The following is a 17,500-nucleotide window of genomic DNA, read 5'->3' as shown; positions in this document are numbered from 1 at the left end:
ACCATCTCCTTTTGCCTTGCACCATCATCCCTTTTGTCATTTAATCTTTTTGCTTGTGTCATTTAATCTCTCCAGCCATCCAACCTATCACAGACCTTCCCTTTTGTTCATTACCCCCCACTTTCCCTGCCGCTGTACTTGCTTAAAACCCTGTTACATCTCTAACTTTTTCCAGTCTTGACGAAAGGTCATCGACCTGAAACGTTAACTGTTTCTCTCTCCACAGATGCTGCCTGAGCTGCTGAGTATTTCCAGCATTTTCTGTTTTTATTTCAGATTTCCAGCATCCACAGTATTTCTTTTTGTATTAAGTAAGAGCTGCTAGCAGCACTTCAAGACTCAGTAACACAGAGATTGCGATGATAAATGAGAGGCGCAAGCACTGTACTGCAAAAATAACGTCATTAACACAGCAGTAACAGCCAAAAGACCCCAGCACAGAGCTTAATCAGAAACGGGAGTCAGTAACACAGAGCCCCTTACTACTCCAATGATGAGGATCATTACATAGGATAAATCAAATTGGGCAGGGCTGCCTTGAGGATGAGTTCATTGAGTGTATTAGGGATGGGTTTCTTGAGCAGTATGTAACTGAACCGACCAGGGGGCAAGCAACCTTAGATCTGGTCCTGTGTAACGAGACAGGATTAATTAAAATGTCCGAGTAAAGGATCCCCTTGGAATGAGTGACCATAACATGGTTGAGTTCCATATTCAATTAGAGGGTGATAAGGTTGGATCTCAAACAAGCGTACTAAGCTTGAATAAAGGAGACTATGAAGGTATGAGAGCGGAATTGAGTAGAGTGGATTGGGAAAATAGATTAAAGGGTAAGACGATACATGATCAGTGGTGTACATTTAAGGAGTTATTTTACAACTTCCAAAAAATATATATTCCACTGAGAAGAAAAGGGTGTAAAAGAAAAGAGAGCCATCCGTGGCTAAGTAAAGAAATTAAGGATAGTATTCAACTAAAAACAAGGGCATATAAGGTAGCCAAATCTAGTGGGAGGATAGAGGATTGGGAAAACTTTAAAAGACAGCAAAAAATAACAAAAAGATTGATTAAGAAAGGGAAGATAGATTATGAAAGTAAATTAGCAAAAAATATAAAAACAGATAGTAAGAGTTTTTATAGTTATATAAAAAGAAAAAGGGTGGCTAAAGTAAATGTTGGTCCCTTAGAGGATGAGACTGGGAAATTAATGGTGGGAAATATGGAGATGGCAAAAACACTGAATGAATATTTTGTATCAGTCTTTACAGTAGAGGACACTAAGAATATCCCAACACTGGACAAGCAGGGGGCTATAGGGGGGGGGGGGGGGGGGGGGGGGGCGGAGGAGATAAACACGATCAAAATCACTAAGGAAGTGGTACTCGGTAAAATAATGGGACTCAAGGCGGATAAATCACCTGGACCTGATGGCTTACATCCTAGGGTCTTGAGGGAAGTGGCGGTAGGGATTGTGGATGCATTGGTAATAATCTTCCAAAACTCCCTGGACTCAGCAAAGGTCCCGGCAGACTGGAAAACTGCTAATGTAACACCCTTATTTAAAAAGGGCAGTAGACAGAAGGCTGGAAACTATACCGGTTAGCCTAACATCTGTGGTAGGTAAAATTTTGGAGTCCATTATTAAGGAGACAGTAACAGGACATTTGGATAATCATAATTTAATAAGACAAAGTCAGCATGGTTTTATGAAGGGGAAGTCATGTTTGACAAATTTGCTGGAGTTCTTTGAGGAAGTAACATATAGGGTGGATAAAGGTGAACCAGTGGACGTAGTGGCCTAGAAATTTGGTTGTGGGTTCGCCAGGGCTTTAGCGCCGGAAATTTAGCGCCGGCGCTAAGTCCCCCTGCGCGCGCCAAAAATTCAGTGGCGCCGCGCCCAAACGGCTGCCGGCGCTACTAGAGGGTGTCAGCGCCTCGAAATGGGCGCCGAGTGCCGCATTGCGGCGCAATTCCAGCGCTGCGGCACCCGATGCGGTGCAGCAGGCTGGGGAAGTGCAGGCCTCCTCCTTCAGTTAAGGAGGAGCTGCCTGCACCCGCCCGCTGGCCGTTCAAATGTTCAGAAAAATGAGCCCGGCACCTCGGACAAGTGCCGGGCTTGCAGGCCAGACGCATCTGTTCCGCGGGGGGGGGGGGGGGGTGGAGGAGTCCGGGGAGGGAGGTGCGGGCAGGCGGCCGGCCGCCGCGCGACCTTAATGCGCCGGCGCTAACTCCTGCAAGACTCGGTTGCCAAAGTCTTAGTTGCGGCTGCCACGGGCGAGGCGGCCGCAACTCAATTTCGGCGCTGGGGCCCGTCACCATGGCAACCGGGACGCTGCGCACACCGATGACGTCATCGGTGCCGGCGCAGCGCAACCGGTGTAACGCCGACGGAAGGGCCCCACTGAATTTGCCAACTGGCCATAACTCCGGCGCTAGGCCCTCCAGCGCCCCAAATGGGGCGCTAAGCCTACTGAATTTCTAGGCCAGTGTATTTAGACTTCCAAAAGGCATTTGACAAGGTGCCACACAAAAGATTATTGCTTAAGATAAAAAATCACAGGATTGGGGGTAATATTCTGGCATGGATAGAGGATTGGCTATCTAACAGAAGGCAGAGAGTTGGGATAAATGGTTCATTCTCAGACTGGCAATCAGTAACCAGCGGTGTTCCGCAGGGGTCAGTGCTGGGTCCCCAACTCTTTACAATCTATATTAACGATTTGGAGGAGGGGACCGAGTGTAACATATCAAAGTTTGCAGATGATACTAAGATGGGAGGGAAAGTAGTGAGTGAGGAGGACATTAAAAACCTGCAAGGGGACATAGACAGGCTAAGTAAGTGGGCAGAGATTTGGCAGATGGAATACAATACTGGAAAGTGTGAGGTTATGCACTTTGGCAGGAAAAATCGTAGAGCAAGTTATTATCTTAATGGCAAGAAACTGGAAAGTACTGAAGTACAAAGGGATCTGGGGGTCCTGGTGCACGAAACTCAAAAGGTTAGTATGCAGGTGCAGCAAGTGATTAAGAAGGCCAATGGAATGTTGGCTTTCATTGCTAGGGGGATAGAATATAAAAATAGGGAGGTATTGCTTCAGTTGTACAAGGTATTGGTGAGACCGCACCTGGAATACTGCATACAGTTTTGGTGTCCATACTTAAGAAAAGACATACTTGCTCTCGAGTCAGTACAAAGAAGGTTCACTCGGTTAATCCCGGGGATGAGGGGATGGACATATGAGGAGAGGTTGAGTAGATTGGGACTCTACTCATTGGAGTTCAGAAGAATGAGAGGTGATCTTATTGAGACATCTAAGATTGTGAAGGGGTTGGATCGGGTGGATGCGGGGAGGATGGTCCCGATGATGGGTGAAACTAGAACTAGGGGGCATAGTCTTAGAATAAGGGGCTGCTCTTTCAAAACTGAGATGAGGAGGAACTACTTCACTCAGAGGGTGGTAGGTCCATGGAATATGCTGCCCCAAAAAGCTGTCGAAGCTACATCATTACATAAATTTAAAACAGAAATTGACAGTTTCCTAGAAGTAAAGGGAATTAAGGGTTACGGGGAGCGGGCAGGAATTTGGACATGAGTCTAGGTTCGGATCGGTCATGGCCCTGTGGGTAGCGGAGCGGGCCCAGGGGCCGTGTAGCCTGATCCTGCTCCTGTTTCGTGTGTCTAATTCTGTTAGATTCAGGAGATAGTCCTGTGATAGTGGATTGGCGGTTAGGATCAGATCAGCCATGATCTTATTGAATGGCGCAGCAGGCTCGAGGGGCCGATTGGCCTACTCCTGCTCCTATTTCTTATGTTCTTATATATAGCACAGAAACAGGCCATATGTCCCAACCAGTCCATGCCGGCGTTTATGCTCCACACGAACCACCTCCTGTCTTTCCTCATCTAAATCTATCAGCATAACCTCTATTCCCTTCTCTCTCATATGCTTGTCCAACCTCCCCTTAAATGCATCCATACTATTCGCTTCAACCACTCCATGGTAGCGAGTTCCACGTTCTCACCACTCCCTGGGTAAAGAAGTTCCTTCTGAATTCCCTATTGGATTTCTTGGTGACTATCTTATATTGATGGCCTCTAGTTATGTTCTTCCCCACAAGTGGAAACATTCTCTCTGTATCTACTCTATCAAAGTTTTTCATAATTTTAAAGATCTCTATTAGGTCACCCTCATCCTTCCTTTTTCAAGAGACAAGAGACCCAGTCTGTTCATCCTTTCCTGATATGTATACCCTTGCATTTCTGGTATCATCCTTGTAAATCTTCTCTGCACCCTCTCCAGTGCATCTATATCCTTTTTATAATGTGGCGACCAGACCTGTACGCAGTACTTTAAGTGTGGTCAAACCAAGGTCTGATACAAGTTTAGCATAACTTCCCTACTTTTCAATTCTATAGCTTGAGAAATAAACCCCAGTGCTTGGTTTGCTTTTTTTATGGCCTTGTTAACCTGTGTCGCAACTTTTAGTGATTTGTGTATTTGTACTCCTAGATCCCTTTGTTCCTCTACCCCACCTAGACTCGCACCCTCCAAGTGATAAGTGACCTCTCTATTCTTCCTACCAAAATGTAATACCTCACATTTATCTGTGTTGAACTTCAATTGCCAATTATATGCCCATTCTGCAAGTTTATTAATGTCCTCCTGTAACTTGTTGGCAGTACTCCTCAGTATTGACTATCCCCCCCAATTTGATGCCATCCGCAAATTTAGAAATTGTGTTTTTGATTCCTAAGTCTAAATCGTTAATGTAAATTGTGAACAGCAGTGGTCCTAGCACTGATCCTTGTGGAACACCACTACCCACCTTCTGCCACTATGAATAGCTACCCTTTACTCGTACTCTCTGCTTTCTGTCCTGAAGCCAGCCAGCAATCCATTCTGCTACATATCCCCAGACTCCACATTCTCTGACCTTGTTCATCAGTCTATTATGGGGTACATTATCGAAGGCCTTTTGAAAATCCAGATAAATTACATCTACTGCATTACCATTGTCTACTCTCCCTGTTACCTCTTCAAAAAATTCAGTAAGGTTGCGTAAGCAAGACTTTCCCTTTTGAAATCCATGCTGACTATTCATTATTATATTTTTGGTTTCTAGATGTTCTTCTATTTTCTCCTTTAGTAGGGATTCCATTATTTTTCCTACCACCGATGTTAAGCTGACTGGTCTATAATTCCCTGGACATATTCTATCCCCTTTCTTAAATATCAGTATTACGTTAGCTATCCGCCAGTCCTCTGGCACTACACCTTTTTCTAACGAATTATTAAATATGCGTAGTAATGCCTCTGCTATCTCTTCCTTAGATTCTTTTAAAATGCGTGGATGCAATCCATCCAGACCAGGGGTTTTATCCTTTTTGAGTTTAATTAATTTATTTAATATGTGCCCTTTTTTATCTTAAATGCATTTATCTCATCACTAATCTCATCATCCAATGTCATGTCCACCTGTTCTATCACCCTGGTAAATACTGAAGCAAAATAATTATTAAATATTTCTGCCATCTCTCTATCGTTACTTGTGGTATTATCCTGACTATCCAGTCATGGTCCTATTTCCATCCCAACCTTCCTTTTCTTATTGATGTGCCTATAAAATATTTTACTATTTTGTTTTATGTTCCTTGATAATTTAATTTCATAGTTCCTCTTTGCCTCCCTAGTTGTTTTTTGACTTCTTTCCTAATCTTTTCGTATTCTCTCTTATCATGCACTCCCCTGCTGTCTATGTACTTAATCTATGCCTCTTTCCTTAGCCTCAATTGTTCCCTTATGGCTTTATTCATCCATGGAGTCTCATTTTGTTCAGTTTGTTCTTTCCTTTTAGCGGAATATATTTTTCCTGCACTCTATTGCACACCATTTGACAGATAAAAAAGCAATAGTTGAGCCCAATGAGGAACAGCGGAGTATGTGATGAACAGGGTTTAATCCAGCATTAAATCTGCTGCATCACTTCCTGCAGCCACAGGAATGAAAGAACTTGCATTTATGTCACACCTTTCACATCTTCAAGATGTCACAAAGCACTTTACAGCGCATGAGTAAAGTTGAAGTGCAGTCAATGTTGTTTTATAGGAAACGTGGCAGCCAATTTACACATGGCAAAGTCCCACTTAAAGCAATGAAATGGATGACTAGATAATCTGTTTTTAGTGATGTTAGCTGAGGGATAAATATTGGACGAACTCTCCCGTTCTTCAAATAGTGCCATGGGATCTTTTACACCCACCCGAGAGGGTGAGCGTGCTACCACTGAGCCAAGCCAAGGATCCGCTGTTTCTAAATTCTGCTGGGAGTGGAAGATTTTTGTTACGAGGCTGACTGTTCCTCATACTAACTGGTCTCAAGGAATCACGAGGATCCAAACTTCATGAAATCCATGTGTCTTGACTAGATTCCTTTTTTGAATCGTACCTGGGAATCTCCTGATTTAATGGCACAACTACACACTGCCCTAACCAGCTGAGCCATTGGGAGCTCTCTGTCACATTACTAATGAGGCTGCTGACCTTTATTATGGATTATTCATTACAGCCTTTAATATTTATTATATTCATTAACAAAATGCTCTCAAACTTCAACTATCTTTATTATATTTAGTAAGGAGGAGAAATGTTCCAGAGGAAATGGAGACAAATGTTTTTAAACCAAATCCAACTCAATGTTTTGGGTTTTTTATTATGGAATTTTATCCTGGGTAAACTATCCCTTGTATTGACCCACACAAAATAGGCAGAACATAAGAACGTAAGAAATAGGAGCAGGAGTAGGCCATTCAGCCCCTCTAGCCTGCTCTGCCATTCAACAAGATCATGGCTGATCTGATCTTGGCCTCAACTCCACTTGCCTGCCTGCTCCCCATAACCCTTGATTCTCCTGTTTTTCAAAAATCTGTCTATCTCCGCCTTGAATATAGTCAATGACTCCGCCTCCACAGCTCTCTGGGGTAGAGAATTCCAAAGATTCACGACCCTCAGAGAAGAAATTCCTCCTCATCTCCGTTTTAAATGGGCAACCCCTTATTCTGAAACTTTGCCCCCTAGTTCTAGATTTCCCCACGAGGGGAAACATCCTCTCAGCATCTACCCTGTCAAGCCCCCTCAGAATCTTATATGTTTCAATAAGATCAGCTCTCATTCTTCTAAACTCCAATGAATATAGGCCCAACCTGCTCAACCTTTCCTCATAAGACAACCCCTTCAACTCAGGAATCAACCTAGTGAACCTTCTCTGAACTGCCTCCAATGCAAGTATATCCTTCCTTAAATAAGGAGACCAAAACTGTATGCCGTACTCCAGGTGTGGTCTCACCAACGCCCTGTACAGTTGTAGCAAGACTTGCCTACTTTTATACTCCATCTCCCTTGCAATAAAGGCCAATATTCCATTTGCCTTCCTAATTACTTGCTGTACCTGTATGCTAACTTTTTGTGTTTCATGTACGAGGACCCCCAGATCCCTCTGTACTGCAGCATTCTGTAGTCTCTCTCCATTTAAATAATATTTTGCTTTTTTATTCTTCCTACCAAAGTGGATAACCTCACAAAATCCCACATTATACTCCATCTGCCAAATTTTTGCCCACTCACTTAAGCTATCCATATCCCTTTGCAGACTCTTGATGTACTCCTCACAGCTTGCTTTCCCACCTATCTTTGTATCATCAGCAAATTTGGCAACAGTTCATTCGGTTCCTTCATCCAAGTCATTAATATAGATTGTAAATATTTGAGGCCCCAGCACTGATCCCTGTGGCACCCCACTAGTTACAGTTTGCCAACCTGAAAAAGACCCATTTATTCTGACTCTCTGTTTTCTGTTAGTTAGCCAATCCTCTATCCATGCCAATATATTACCCCCAACACCATGAGCTCTTACTTTATGCAGCAACCTTTTATGCTGCACCTTATCGAATGCCTTCTGGAAATCTAAATACGCTGCATCTACTGGTTCCCCTTTATCCACACTGCTGCTGCTCCTAGTCCTCCGTCAATGCCCTTTCTGACCACCCACTTTCCCCGTTTTAGGGTCACAGGCTGCTCCTACTCTGTGCCGCTGAACGTTAGCGCTCCAATACTCAGCAGCAATGTTCTGGACTGGAATGCCTGGGCCTCCCCGTTTAATGGCAGCTGTAGCTGTTGCTGAAGGGTCTTGCGCACTGCTGACCCACACCAGAACACAACACAACAAGCTGCCGGCTTGTGCGGTGAGGGCCGATTCACCATGTACCTTCAAGAGAGAGCTGGACCGATTCTTGGCTGAGGCGGAGATCGCATCATACAAGAGGTCGGTACCAGGTAATACAAGTCATGGTCAACGTCGTCTCCTGGACTCGTTTCGATCGCCTAGAGGGATCAGAAAGAAATTTGGTAGATTTGTTTTTCCATAATTGGCTGTGGTATTTTTTAACCTGGTTTTTCACCTCTCCCAGTTGATTCTTAAGAACATAAGAAATAGGAGCAGGAGTAGGCCATGCGGTCCCTCGAGCCTGCTCCAGCATTCATTAAGATCATGGCTGATCATCGACCTCAACACTTTCCCGCCCGATCTCCACATCCCGTGATTCCCCTGGAGTCCAAAAATCTATCTCCGCCTTGAATATACTCAAAGACTCAGCATTCACAGCCCTCTGGGGCAGAGAATTCCAAAGATTCACAACCCTCTGAGTGAAGAAATTGCTCCTCATCTCAAGTCTAAAATGGCCTACCCCTTATCCTGAGACTATGTCCCCTGGTTCTAGACACTCCAGCCAGGGGAAACAACCTCTCAGCATCTACCCTGTCAATCCCCCTCAGAATCTTACATGTTTCAATGAGATCACCTCTCATTCTTCTAAACTCCAGAGAGTATAGGTCCAATCTACACAATCTCTCCTCATAGGACAGCCCTCTCATCCCAGGAATCAATCTAGTGAACCTTCGTTGCATCGCCTCCAAGGCAAGTATATTCTTCCTTAGATAAGGAGACCAAAACTGTGCACAGTACTCCAGGTGTGGTCTCACCAAGGCCCTGTACAATTGTAGCAAGACTTCCTTACTCTTGTACTCCAACCCCCTTGCAATAAAGGTCAACATGCCATTTGCCTTCCTTATTGCTTGCTGTACCTGCATGCTAGCTTTCTGTGTTTCTTGCACGAGGACACCCAAATCTCTCTGAACACCAACATTTAAAAGTTTCTCACGATTTAAAAAATAATCTGTTTTTCTATTCTTCCTACCAAAGTGAATAACCTCAGATTTCCCTACATTATACTCCAACTGCCACCTTACTGCCCACTCACTTAGTCTATCTATATCGCTTTTGCAGTCTCTTTGGGCTGGATTTTGCCATTGTAGGTGGGCTGGGGCGTGTCAGGTGTCATTCATGTCAGGATCCCGACTCCAAAGTGAAGTGGGGAAAAAGTGCGATTTTCCCCTAATTGGGCAATTGATTTCCAGCGTTTGGGAACCCCTGGCCCAATGAGTCTTTCCACACAGAAAGTCGCCTCCGATGACGTCATCAATGCTGCTGGCTTTAAGGCCTGCAAGCAGCCTTGCTTCTTCTGGAGACTGCAAACTTTATGGCCATTGTAGTAAGCACTTCATTGACGACTATGTCCACCAGTAGGTCAAAGTGTGCTCCACGCTTCGATGAACCCGCCCTCCAAGCTCTGGTAGAGGGGGCAAGATCCAATAAGGAGGTGCTGTTCCCTTCCTCGGAGAAAAAAGCCACCCCAGCAGACTAAAGTTGTGTGGCTGCAAGTGGCCCAGGGAGTCAACTCCATCTCGATGAGCCGCTGAACCTGGCTGCAATGCACGAAGAGGTTTCATGACCTTCTCTGCAAAGGAAAAGTGAGTATGACTTTCCCATCACCCTCAATCTGATCCCCATCGCCTCTCCTCACCAGCACTCTGCTTTGCCAACCTCTTCCTCCACATCCCACTTGACACTTCCATCCCTGTACCCTTACCCATTCCCTCTCTCTCTCTCTATGGTCACATTCACTCAACTATTCTACCATGCAGCCCTCACACTCCCCATCACTGTGATGCAACGATAACAACTTACAACACACAGGGAGGGCCCTTTGTCTCCTTCTAAGCATCTATGCTATGGAATCTATACACTCACTCCTTCATTCTCACTCAAACTCCACTTGTGTCCCTCATTGCAGGAAAAAAGAGCCCACAATAAGAGGGAAAGAGCCATGACAGGAAGAGGGCCACCCTCAGTAGCCCAGCTCACCACCTAGAAGGAAGTGGTCCTGGAAATCGCTGGGATCGAGGCCCATTCCCAAGCAGGGGACGGACAGATGGGCGCATCACAGCAAGCTGGTGACAGATTAGTTTGGCATCTCTCTCACTGACATTGCATGAGTCACTGATGATGATTCTGATGCTCTAACAGATTGACTGATGCTAGTTACAGCCTGCCAACCTGAAAAGGACCCGTTAATCCCTACTCTCTGTTTTCTGTCCGTTAGCCAATCCTCTATCAATGCTACTATATTACCTTCAACCCCATGAGCCCTTATCTTGTATAATAACCTTTTAAGTGGCACCTTAGCGAATGCCTTTTGGAAATCTAAATATACTACATCCACTGGTTCCTCTTTATCTACCCTAGTTACATCCTCAAAAAACTCTAATAAATTTGTCAAACATGATTTCCCTTTCATAAAACCATGTTGACTCTGCCTAATCATGTTATGATTGTCTAAGTGCCCTGATACCACTTCCTCAACAACGGATTCCAGCATTTTCCTGATGACTGTGTCAGGCTAACTGGCCTGCAGTTCCCTGTTTTCTAACTCCCTCCTTTCTTAAATAGCGGTGTTACATTTGCTACCTTCCAATCCGTTGGGACCGTTCTAGAATCTGAGGAATTTTGGAAGATCAAAACCAATGCATCCACCTCTTTTCGAACCCGAGGATGTAGGCGGTCAGTTCCAGGGGATTTGTCGGCTTTTAGTCCCATTAGTTTCTCTAGTACTTTTTCTCTACTTATATTAATTACGTTAAGTTCCTCACCCTCATTAGACCCTTGGTTCCCCACCGTTTTTGGTATGCTTTTTGTGTCTTCTACTGTGAAGACGGATACAAAATATTTGTTTAACATTTCTGTCATTTCCTTATTCCCCATAATAATTTCTCCTGTCAGCCTCAGACTGACCAACGTTTAAATTTGTTACTCTCTTCCTTTTTACATACTTGTAGAAGCTCTTACAATGTTTTTTTATATTTCTTGCTAGTTTTCCCTCATATTCTATTTATTCCCTTTTTATCAATTTTTTGGTCATCCTTTGCTGGTTTCTGAAACTCTCCCAATCCTCAGGCTTACTGCTATTCTTCACAACATTCTAAGCTTCTTCTTTCAATCTAAAAATCCTTAACTTCTTCAGGTAGCCACAGATGGATCACTTTTCCCGTGGAGTTTTTGTTTCTCAATAGAATGTATTTTTGTTGAGAATTATGAAATATTTCTTTAAATGCTAGCCACTGCTTATCTACCACCATACCTTTTAATCTATTTTTCCAATCTACCTTAGCCAACTCTCCCCTCATACCTAGGTAATTGGCTTTATTTAAGTTTAAGACTCTAGTTTCAGACTTAGGCAAGTCACTCTCAAACTTAATGTGAAATTCTATCATATTATGATCACTGTGCCCCAGAGGATCCTTTACTATGAGATTGCTAATAACCCAACCTAGTGAGTAGAGAGTGGCTGGGTTGTGATGCACGAGACAATCCGACAGGCTGGATGGACAAGCTGGCATTTTCCTATCCGACATTTTGTTCTCATGATCGTAGCACAAAGTTGTACCACTTTTAGATGCACCAAAACCCCATCATGGCCCAAGGCCTCCTGAAGACTAGTAAAACTCATGATTTCTGAAACCAGCAACCTAAGAGCAGCTTATCAAAATTTGCTAAATAAATCCACACTAATATCCTTGATACCATCGGCTGCCCTGGTGTTTTTGACTTTACTTTTATCGCCTTAACCAGATCTCTCCTGAAGATATTACTCAGATGGAATTTAGTACTAATTTGTGCCAAATTACGATTTTTAAAAAAGTTTTAGCACCATATTCACCAGGGATTGGGTTAAACTGTACAAACACATTCCACTTCCAACCAGAAGGAAAAACAAAGAGAGAGATCACCATCCCATCAGTGTGAGCTGGACTTGATGTGAGGAGTCAGAGGTGAAAGGGCAGTGGACTATCTGCTCACGATGCGGTCTCCTCTACATTGGGGAGACCAAACGCAGATTGGGTGACCACTTTGCGGAACACCTCCGTTCAGTCCGTAAGGGTGACCCGAGCTTCCGGTCGCCTATCACTTTAATTCTCTGCTCCACTCCCACTCTGACCTCTCTGTCCTTGGCTTCTTACACTGTTCCAATGAAGCTCAACGTAAGCTCGTGGAACAGCACCTCATCTTTCGATTAGGCACTTTATAGCCTTCTAGACTCAACATTGAGTTCAAAAATTTCAGACTATAACCCCCCTGATTTTTTCAGGTGGCTGCTGTTGACGATTCTGCCATCTCCATTTGCAACATTTAATCTCTCCTGCCTTGCATTCCAGCACAGACTGTCCCTTCATTTCCTTCCTCCCCTCCCCCCCGCTTTCCCTGCCTCTGCACCTGCTTAAAACATCTCCAACTTTTACCAGTCTGACGAAGGGTCACAGACCTGAAACGTCAACTCTGTTTCTCTCTCCATGGATGCTGCCTGGCCTGCTGAATGTTTCCAGCATTTTCTGTTGTTATTTCAGTGGACCATCCAGTTGCACACATATAAATCTTCAACAGACAAATTTGACAGTTCATTCTCCAGCATTACACCAGTTGTGGATCTGAGCCCCACTCAGGGACTTCAACATGTAATCTAGGCTGGCATGTCAGTGCAGTACTGAGGGAGGGAGTGCTGCAGAGTGCTGCTGTCTTTCAGATGAGACGTTAAACTGAGGCCTCGTCTGCTTGTTCAGGTGGATGCAAAAGATGCCATGGCATTCAGAGTTCTCCTCATGTCCTGGCCTACATTTATCCCTTAACCAATATCACTAAAACAGATAATCTGGTCATTCATCTCTTTAGCTGTGTCATGTGCCTTGCTGTGTGCAAATTGGCTGCCACGTTTCCCTACAAAACACCAGTGATTACTTCATTGGCTGTGAAGCACTTTGGGACGTTCTAAGAACATGATAAATTGTTAAATAAATGCAAGTTCTTTCTACATCGCAGAACTTTTTGTCGTCCATGTATGTTGACTCCTTTCAGTGGCACACCCATCTCTCCCTTTTGTAAACAGCTGGATTGCCCAGTTGGACTGTCAGTATTTTTTTAGTCCCAGCAGACTACAACACAATGGGTGCCCTGTCTCTCTATCATCATAGGAAGAAACCTAGGAACAGGAGTAGGCCATTCAGCCCCTCGAGCCTGTTCCACCATTCAATTAGATCATGGCATTTTAGTTTCATTTTTTCCCCTCGGGATGATGCAAGATGGAGAACCTGTCTCTAATATATCGTTATACAATTCCCAGTTCAAACAAGTTTAATAATAGCTGCGACATTTAAGCTACCTTCACTGCAGTGAAGCGCTCTCCTACGGAGAAACCCAACTACAAAGTAGTAGAGACTTCTGGCAGCACAGTGGGCTGATGTGTGGACTCCTGCAAGGCTTTAAACACAGCAGGACAGAGAAAACCATCTGACAAGGCGGCTCCTGTCTGACATTAAACTCTTTAAGGGGCAGTAGCCCAGGTAATTTTGCTTTATTTAATTTGTATGTGGCTGAACAAATGAGGAAAATTGATGGATAGAGGCACTGTCACCAGGTGAGCCAGTTACAGGGATAAGCCCCCAGTGATGTTATTGATCGGCTGATACTCACTCTGTAGGCTCGGCATGTTGGCATCTTCCGGTTTGCTTTTCAGCAAGTGAGGGAGTCGCGTGTACCTGTATCCGAATCCACATCCCTGAAAACAGAAACAATGAATTACACCAAAAGAAAACTCCTGAACAGCACATTACCAGCGACACTGGCCCTGAACACTCCCTTACTTCTGGTACTTTATCGCTTAGGTGCAAGCTTTGGAGCGGCCATGACTGTCGGGACAATGCCAGCTATTCAAACCCCTCTCAATAACTACAATAAAGCTTGAAATTCGCAGCAGCCTTGCGGGGAGGTGGGAGAGATTGTGCAGGCTGATAACTAATCAGCCTCTCTGTCAGACTGGCCCATTCACATGGAGTCCTCCCAGGCTATCAAAGTGAGTGGGAGAATGTCATCCCGGCTTGTGGTCGCTTACCTCCAAACAGTCTGTTGAGTGGCACAGAGGGATGCCTGGGAATAGGCCACGCTCCCTCTCATCCACAAATGGCGTGCAGCTCAGTCAGGCACATGAAACCCAGATTCTCTGCAACGCTAAGCTACCTTCACAATAGCTGTAAGAAGTCACAAGCTTGTGATTTCAAATAAAACTGTTGGACTATAACCTGGTGTTGTGTGACTTCTTACATTTGTCCACCCCAGTCCAACACCGGCATCTTCACACCATGTTCACAAAAGCTAAATGCTATTTTGCAACTGAATTAGGAACTTTTTTTTTTAGTAAGTAATAAAGATGGTTGACGACAGTCAGGCATAAGACTTGTGTCAGACCAAGCAGTGACAGGACACACACTGTACAGAATGGTCTGGGAACGGGCAAATGGATCTACACTCTCCCACCCACTTAGATAGCCTGGGATTTGTAATGGGTTGACAGGATCTGAATCACACACGCCCTCACACATTGTCCTGTTTGAGAGGTTCCTGCCCTGGCGAAGAAGTACTCAAAGAAACCATAAGACTCCTAAACAGCATATTATCAGTATTAATAATCAAACCACCGACGCAAATAAGGAAATAAATTTATTGATAGATTTAAGGAACTATTCTGGCAAGTGTGGATCTAAATGCAAGACCACTTCTTTTAGAATATGTGTACGAGAGAGTACAACACCAACATGTTCCCGTAAAGGTCAAGGGTGGGACCAACAAGTCCAGGGAACTCTGGATGTCAAGGGATATACAAGAATGGATTAGGAAAAAAAGGGAGGTTTTTGGCAGACAAAGGACTAAAAACAGTGGAAGCACTAGAGGAGTATAGAAAGTGCAGGGGGGTATTTAAAAAAGAAATTAGGAGAGCGAAGAGGGGGCATGAAAAAACGATGGCGGGCAAAATAAAGGAAAATCCCAAGGTGTTTTATAAGTATATTAAGGGCAAGAGGATAACCAGGGAAAGAGTAGGGCCCATTAAGGACCAAAGTGGCAATCTGTGTGTAGAGCCGGAAGATGTAGGTGAGGTTTTAAATGAATATTTTGCATCTGTGTTCACTATGGAGAAGGACGATGTAGGCATAGAAATCAGGCAGGGGGACTGCGATATACTTGAACAAATTAGCATCGAGAGGGAGGAGGTACTAGCGGTTTTAGTGGGCTTAAAAGTGGATAAATCCCCAGGCCCAGACGAGATGTAACCCAGGCTGCTGTGAGAGGCAAGGGAGGAGATTGCAGGGGCTCTGACACAAATTTTCATAATCTCTCTGACCACAGGGGAGGTGCCAGAGGACTGGAGGACAGCTAACATAGTACCATTATTCAAGAAGGGTAGTAGGGATAAAATAGGGAATTACAGGCCAGTGAGCCTAACATCAGTGGTAGGGAAATTATTGGAAACAATTCTGAGGGACAGAATTAGTCTCCACTTGGAGGGGCAAGGATTAATCAAGGATAGCCAGCATGGCTTTGTCAGGGGGAAATCATGCCTAACCAATTTGATTGAATTTTTCGAGGGGGTGACGAGGTGTGTAGATGAGGGTAGTGTAGTTGATGTAGTCTACATGGACTTTAGTAAGGCTTTTGACAAAGTCCCACGTGGGAGACTGGTCAAGAAGGTAAGAGCCCATGGGATCCAGGGCAATTTGGCACACTGGATCCAAAATTGGCTTAATGGCAGGAGGCAGAGGGTGATGGTCGAAGGTTGTTTGTGTGACTGGAAGCCTGTGTCCAGTGGTGTACCGCAGGAATCGGTGTTGGGTCCTTTGCTGTTTGCAGTGTACATTAATGATTTAGATATGAATGCAGGAGGTATGATCAGCAAGTTTGCAGATCACATGAAAATTGGTGGGGTGGTAAATAGCAAGGTGGGAAGCCTCAAGCTACAGGACGATATAGACGGGTTGGTTAGATGGGCAGAACTGTGGCAAATGGAATTTAACCCTGAAAAGTGTGAGGTGATGCATTTTGGGAGGACTAACAAGGCAAGGGAATACACAATGAATGGTAGGACCCTAGGAAGGACAGAGGATCAGAGGAACCTTGGTGTGCATGTACATAGATCCCTGAAGGCAGCAGGACAGGTAGATAAGGTGGTTAAAAAGGCATATGGGATACTTGCCTTCATTAGTAGAGGCATAGAATATAAGAGCAGGGAGGTTATGATGGAGCTGTACAAAACGCTAGTTAGGCCACAGCTGGAATACTGTGTGCAGTTCTGGTCGCCACACTATAGGAAGGATGTGATTGCATTGGAGAGGGTGCAGAGGAGATTCACCAGGATGTTACCTGGGCTGGAGCGCTTCAGCTATGAAGAGAGACTGGACAGGCTGGGGTTGTTTTCCTTAGAGCAGAGAAGGCTGAGGGGGGACCTGATTGAGGTGCACAAAATTATAAGGGGCATAGATAGGGTAGATAGAAAGGAATTTTTCCCCTTAGTAGAGGGGTCAATAACCAGGGGGCATAGTTTCAAGGTAAGGGGCAGGAGGTTTAGAGGGGATTTGAGGAAAACCTTTTTCACCCAGAGGGTGGTTGGAATCTGGAACTCACTGCCTGAAAGGGCGGTAGAGGCAGGAACCCTCACAACATTCAAGAAGCATTTAGATGAGCACTTGAAACACCATACCATACAAGGCTACGGACCAAGTGCTGGAAAATGGGATTAGAATAGACAGGGCTTGATGGCCGGCGTGGACACGATGGGACTCTTTCTGTGCTGTATAACTCTATGACTCTAAGGCCATTCACTAACCCTGAAGCTCTCTAGTGCTTGTAGGAGGCGATGGCAATTGTAAAGAACGTTTCTCCAATCAGAATTGTAATAAATCTATGATTCAACAAGAGTGTTGGGGGAGAGGCGGATGGGAGAATAAACCGGACAGGGGTATCTAATCTACAATTCACCGTCTATATTGTCCCACAAACGTATCCTCCGACTCACCCTGGCCGCCACCACAGGAGATCCGCAAGTGTGTATCCAATTACAGAAAATTAACTTTCAATTTAAAATAAATTACTTCATAACCAGCAACTTAATGCATTTTATTTACTGATTAATTAAAACTCTTAAAACAGAAAATGGCTTGAAATGGTTGCCAGGGGCTGAGTAAGTAACGGATTTGTTCAGCGATGCAGGGGATTTACAGTCTGTTAATAGC

At 44.5% G+C, this 17,500-nt stretch overlaps 1 protein-coding gene across 2 annotated transcripts in view; it reads right to left on the bottom strand.

Annotated features, from left to right (window-relative positions):
* rnf123 (ring finger protein 123) overlaps positions 1–17,500 on the bottom strand; it is a 693,175-nt gene that overhangs the window by 372,093 nt on the left and 303,582 nt on the right. For both annotated transcript variants that reach the window (XM_086001224.1, XM_086001225.1), the window contains exon 30: positions 13,914–13,998. In XM_086001224.1, the coding sequence (XP_085857350.1) occupies positions 13,914–13,998 (85 nt within the window). The remainder of the gene's footprint in view (positions 1–13,913; positions 13,999–17,500) is intronic.

This window comes from Somniosus microcephalus, chromosome 11, assembly GCF_052327205.1.
Source record: "Somniosus microcephalus isolate GS21.2 chromosome 11, FLI_Smic_1.0, whole genome shotgun sequence".
Classification (NCBI taxonomy): domain Eukaryota; kingdom Metazoa; phylum Chordata; class Chondrichthyes; order Squaliformes; family Somniosidae; genus Somniosus; species Somniosus microcephalus.
Note: the sequence above shows the minus strand (reverse complement) of the source record. Positions and strands in the feature narration are given on the sequence as shown.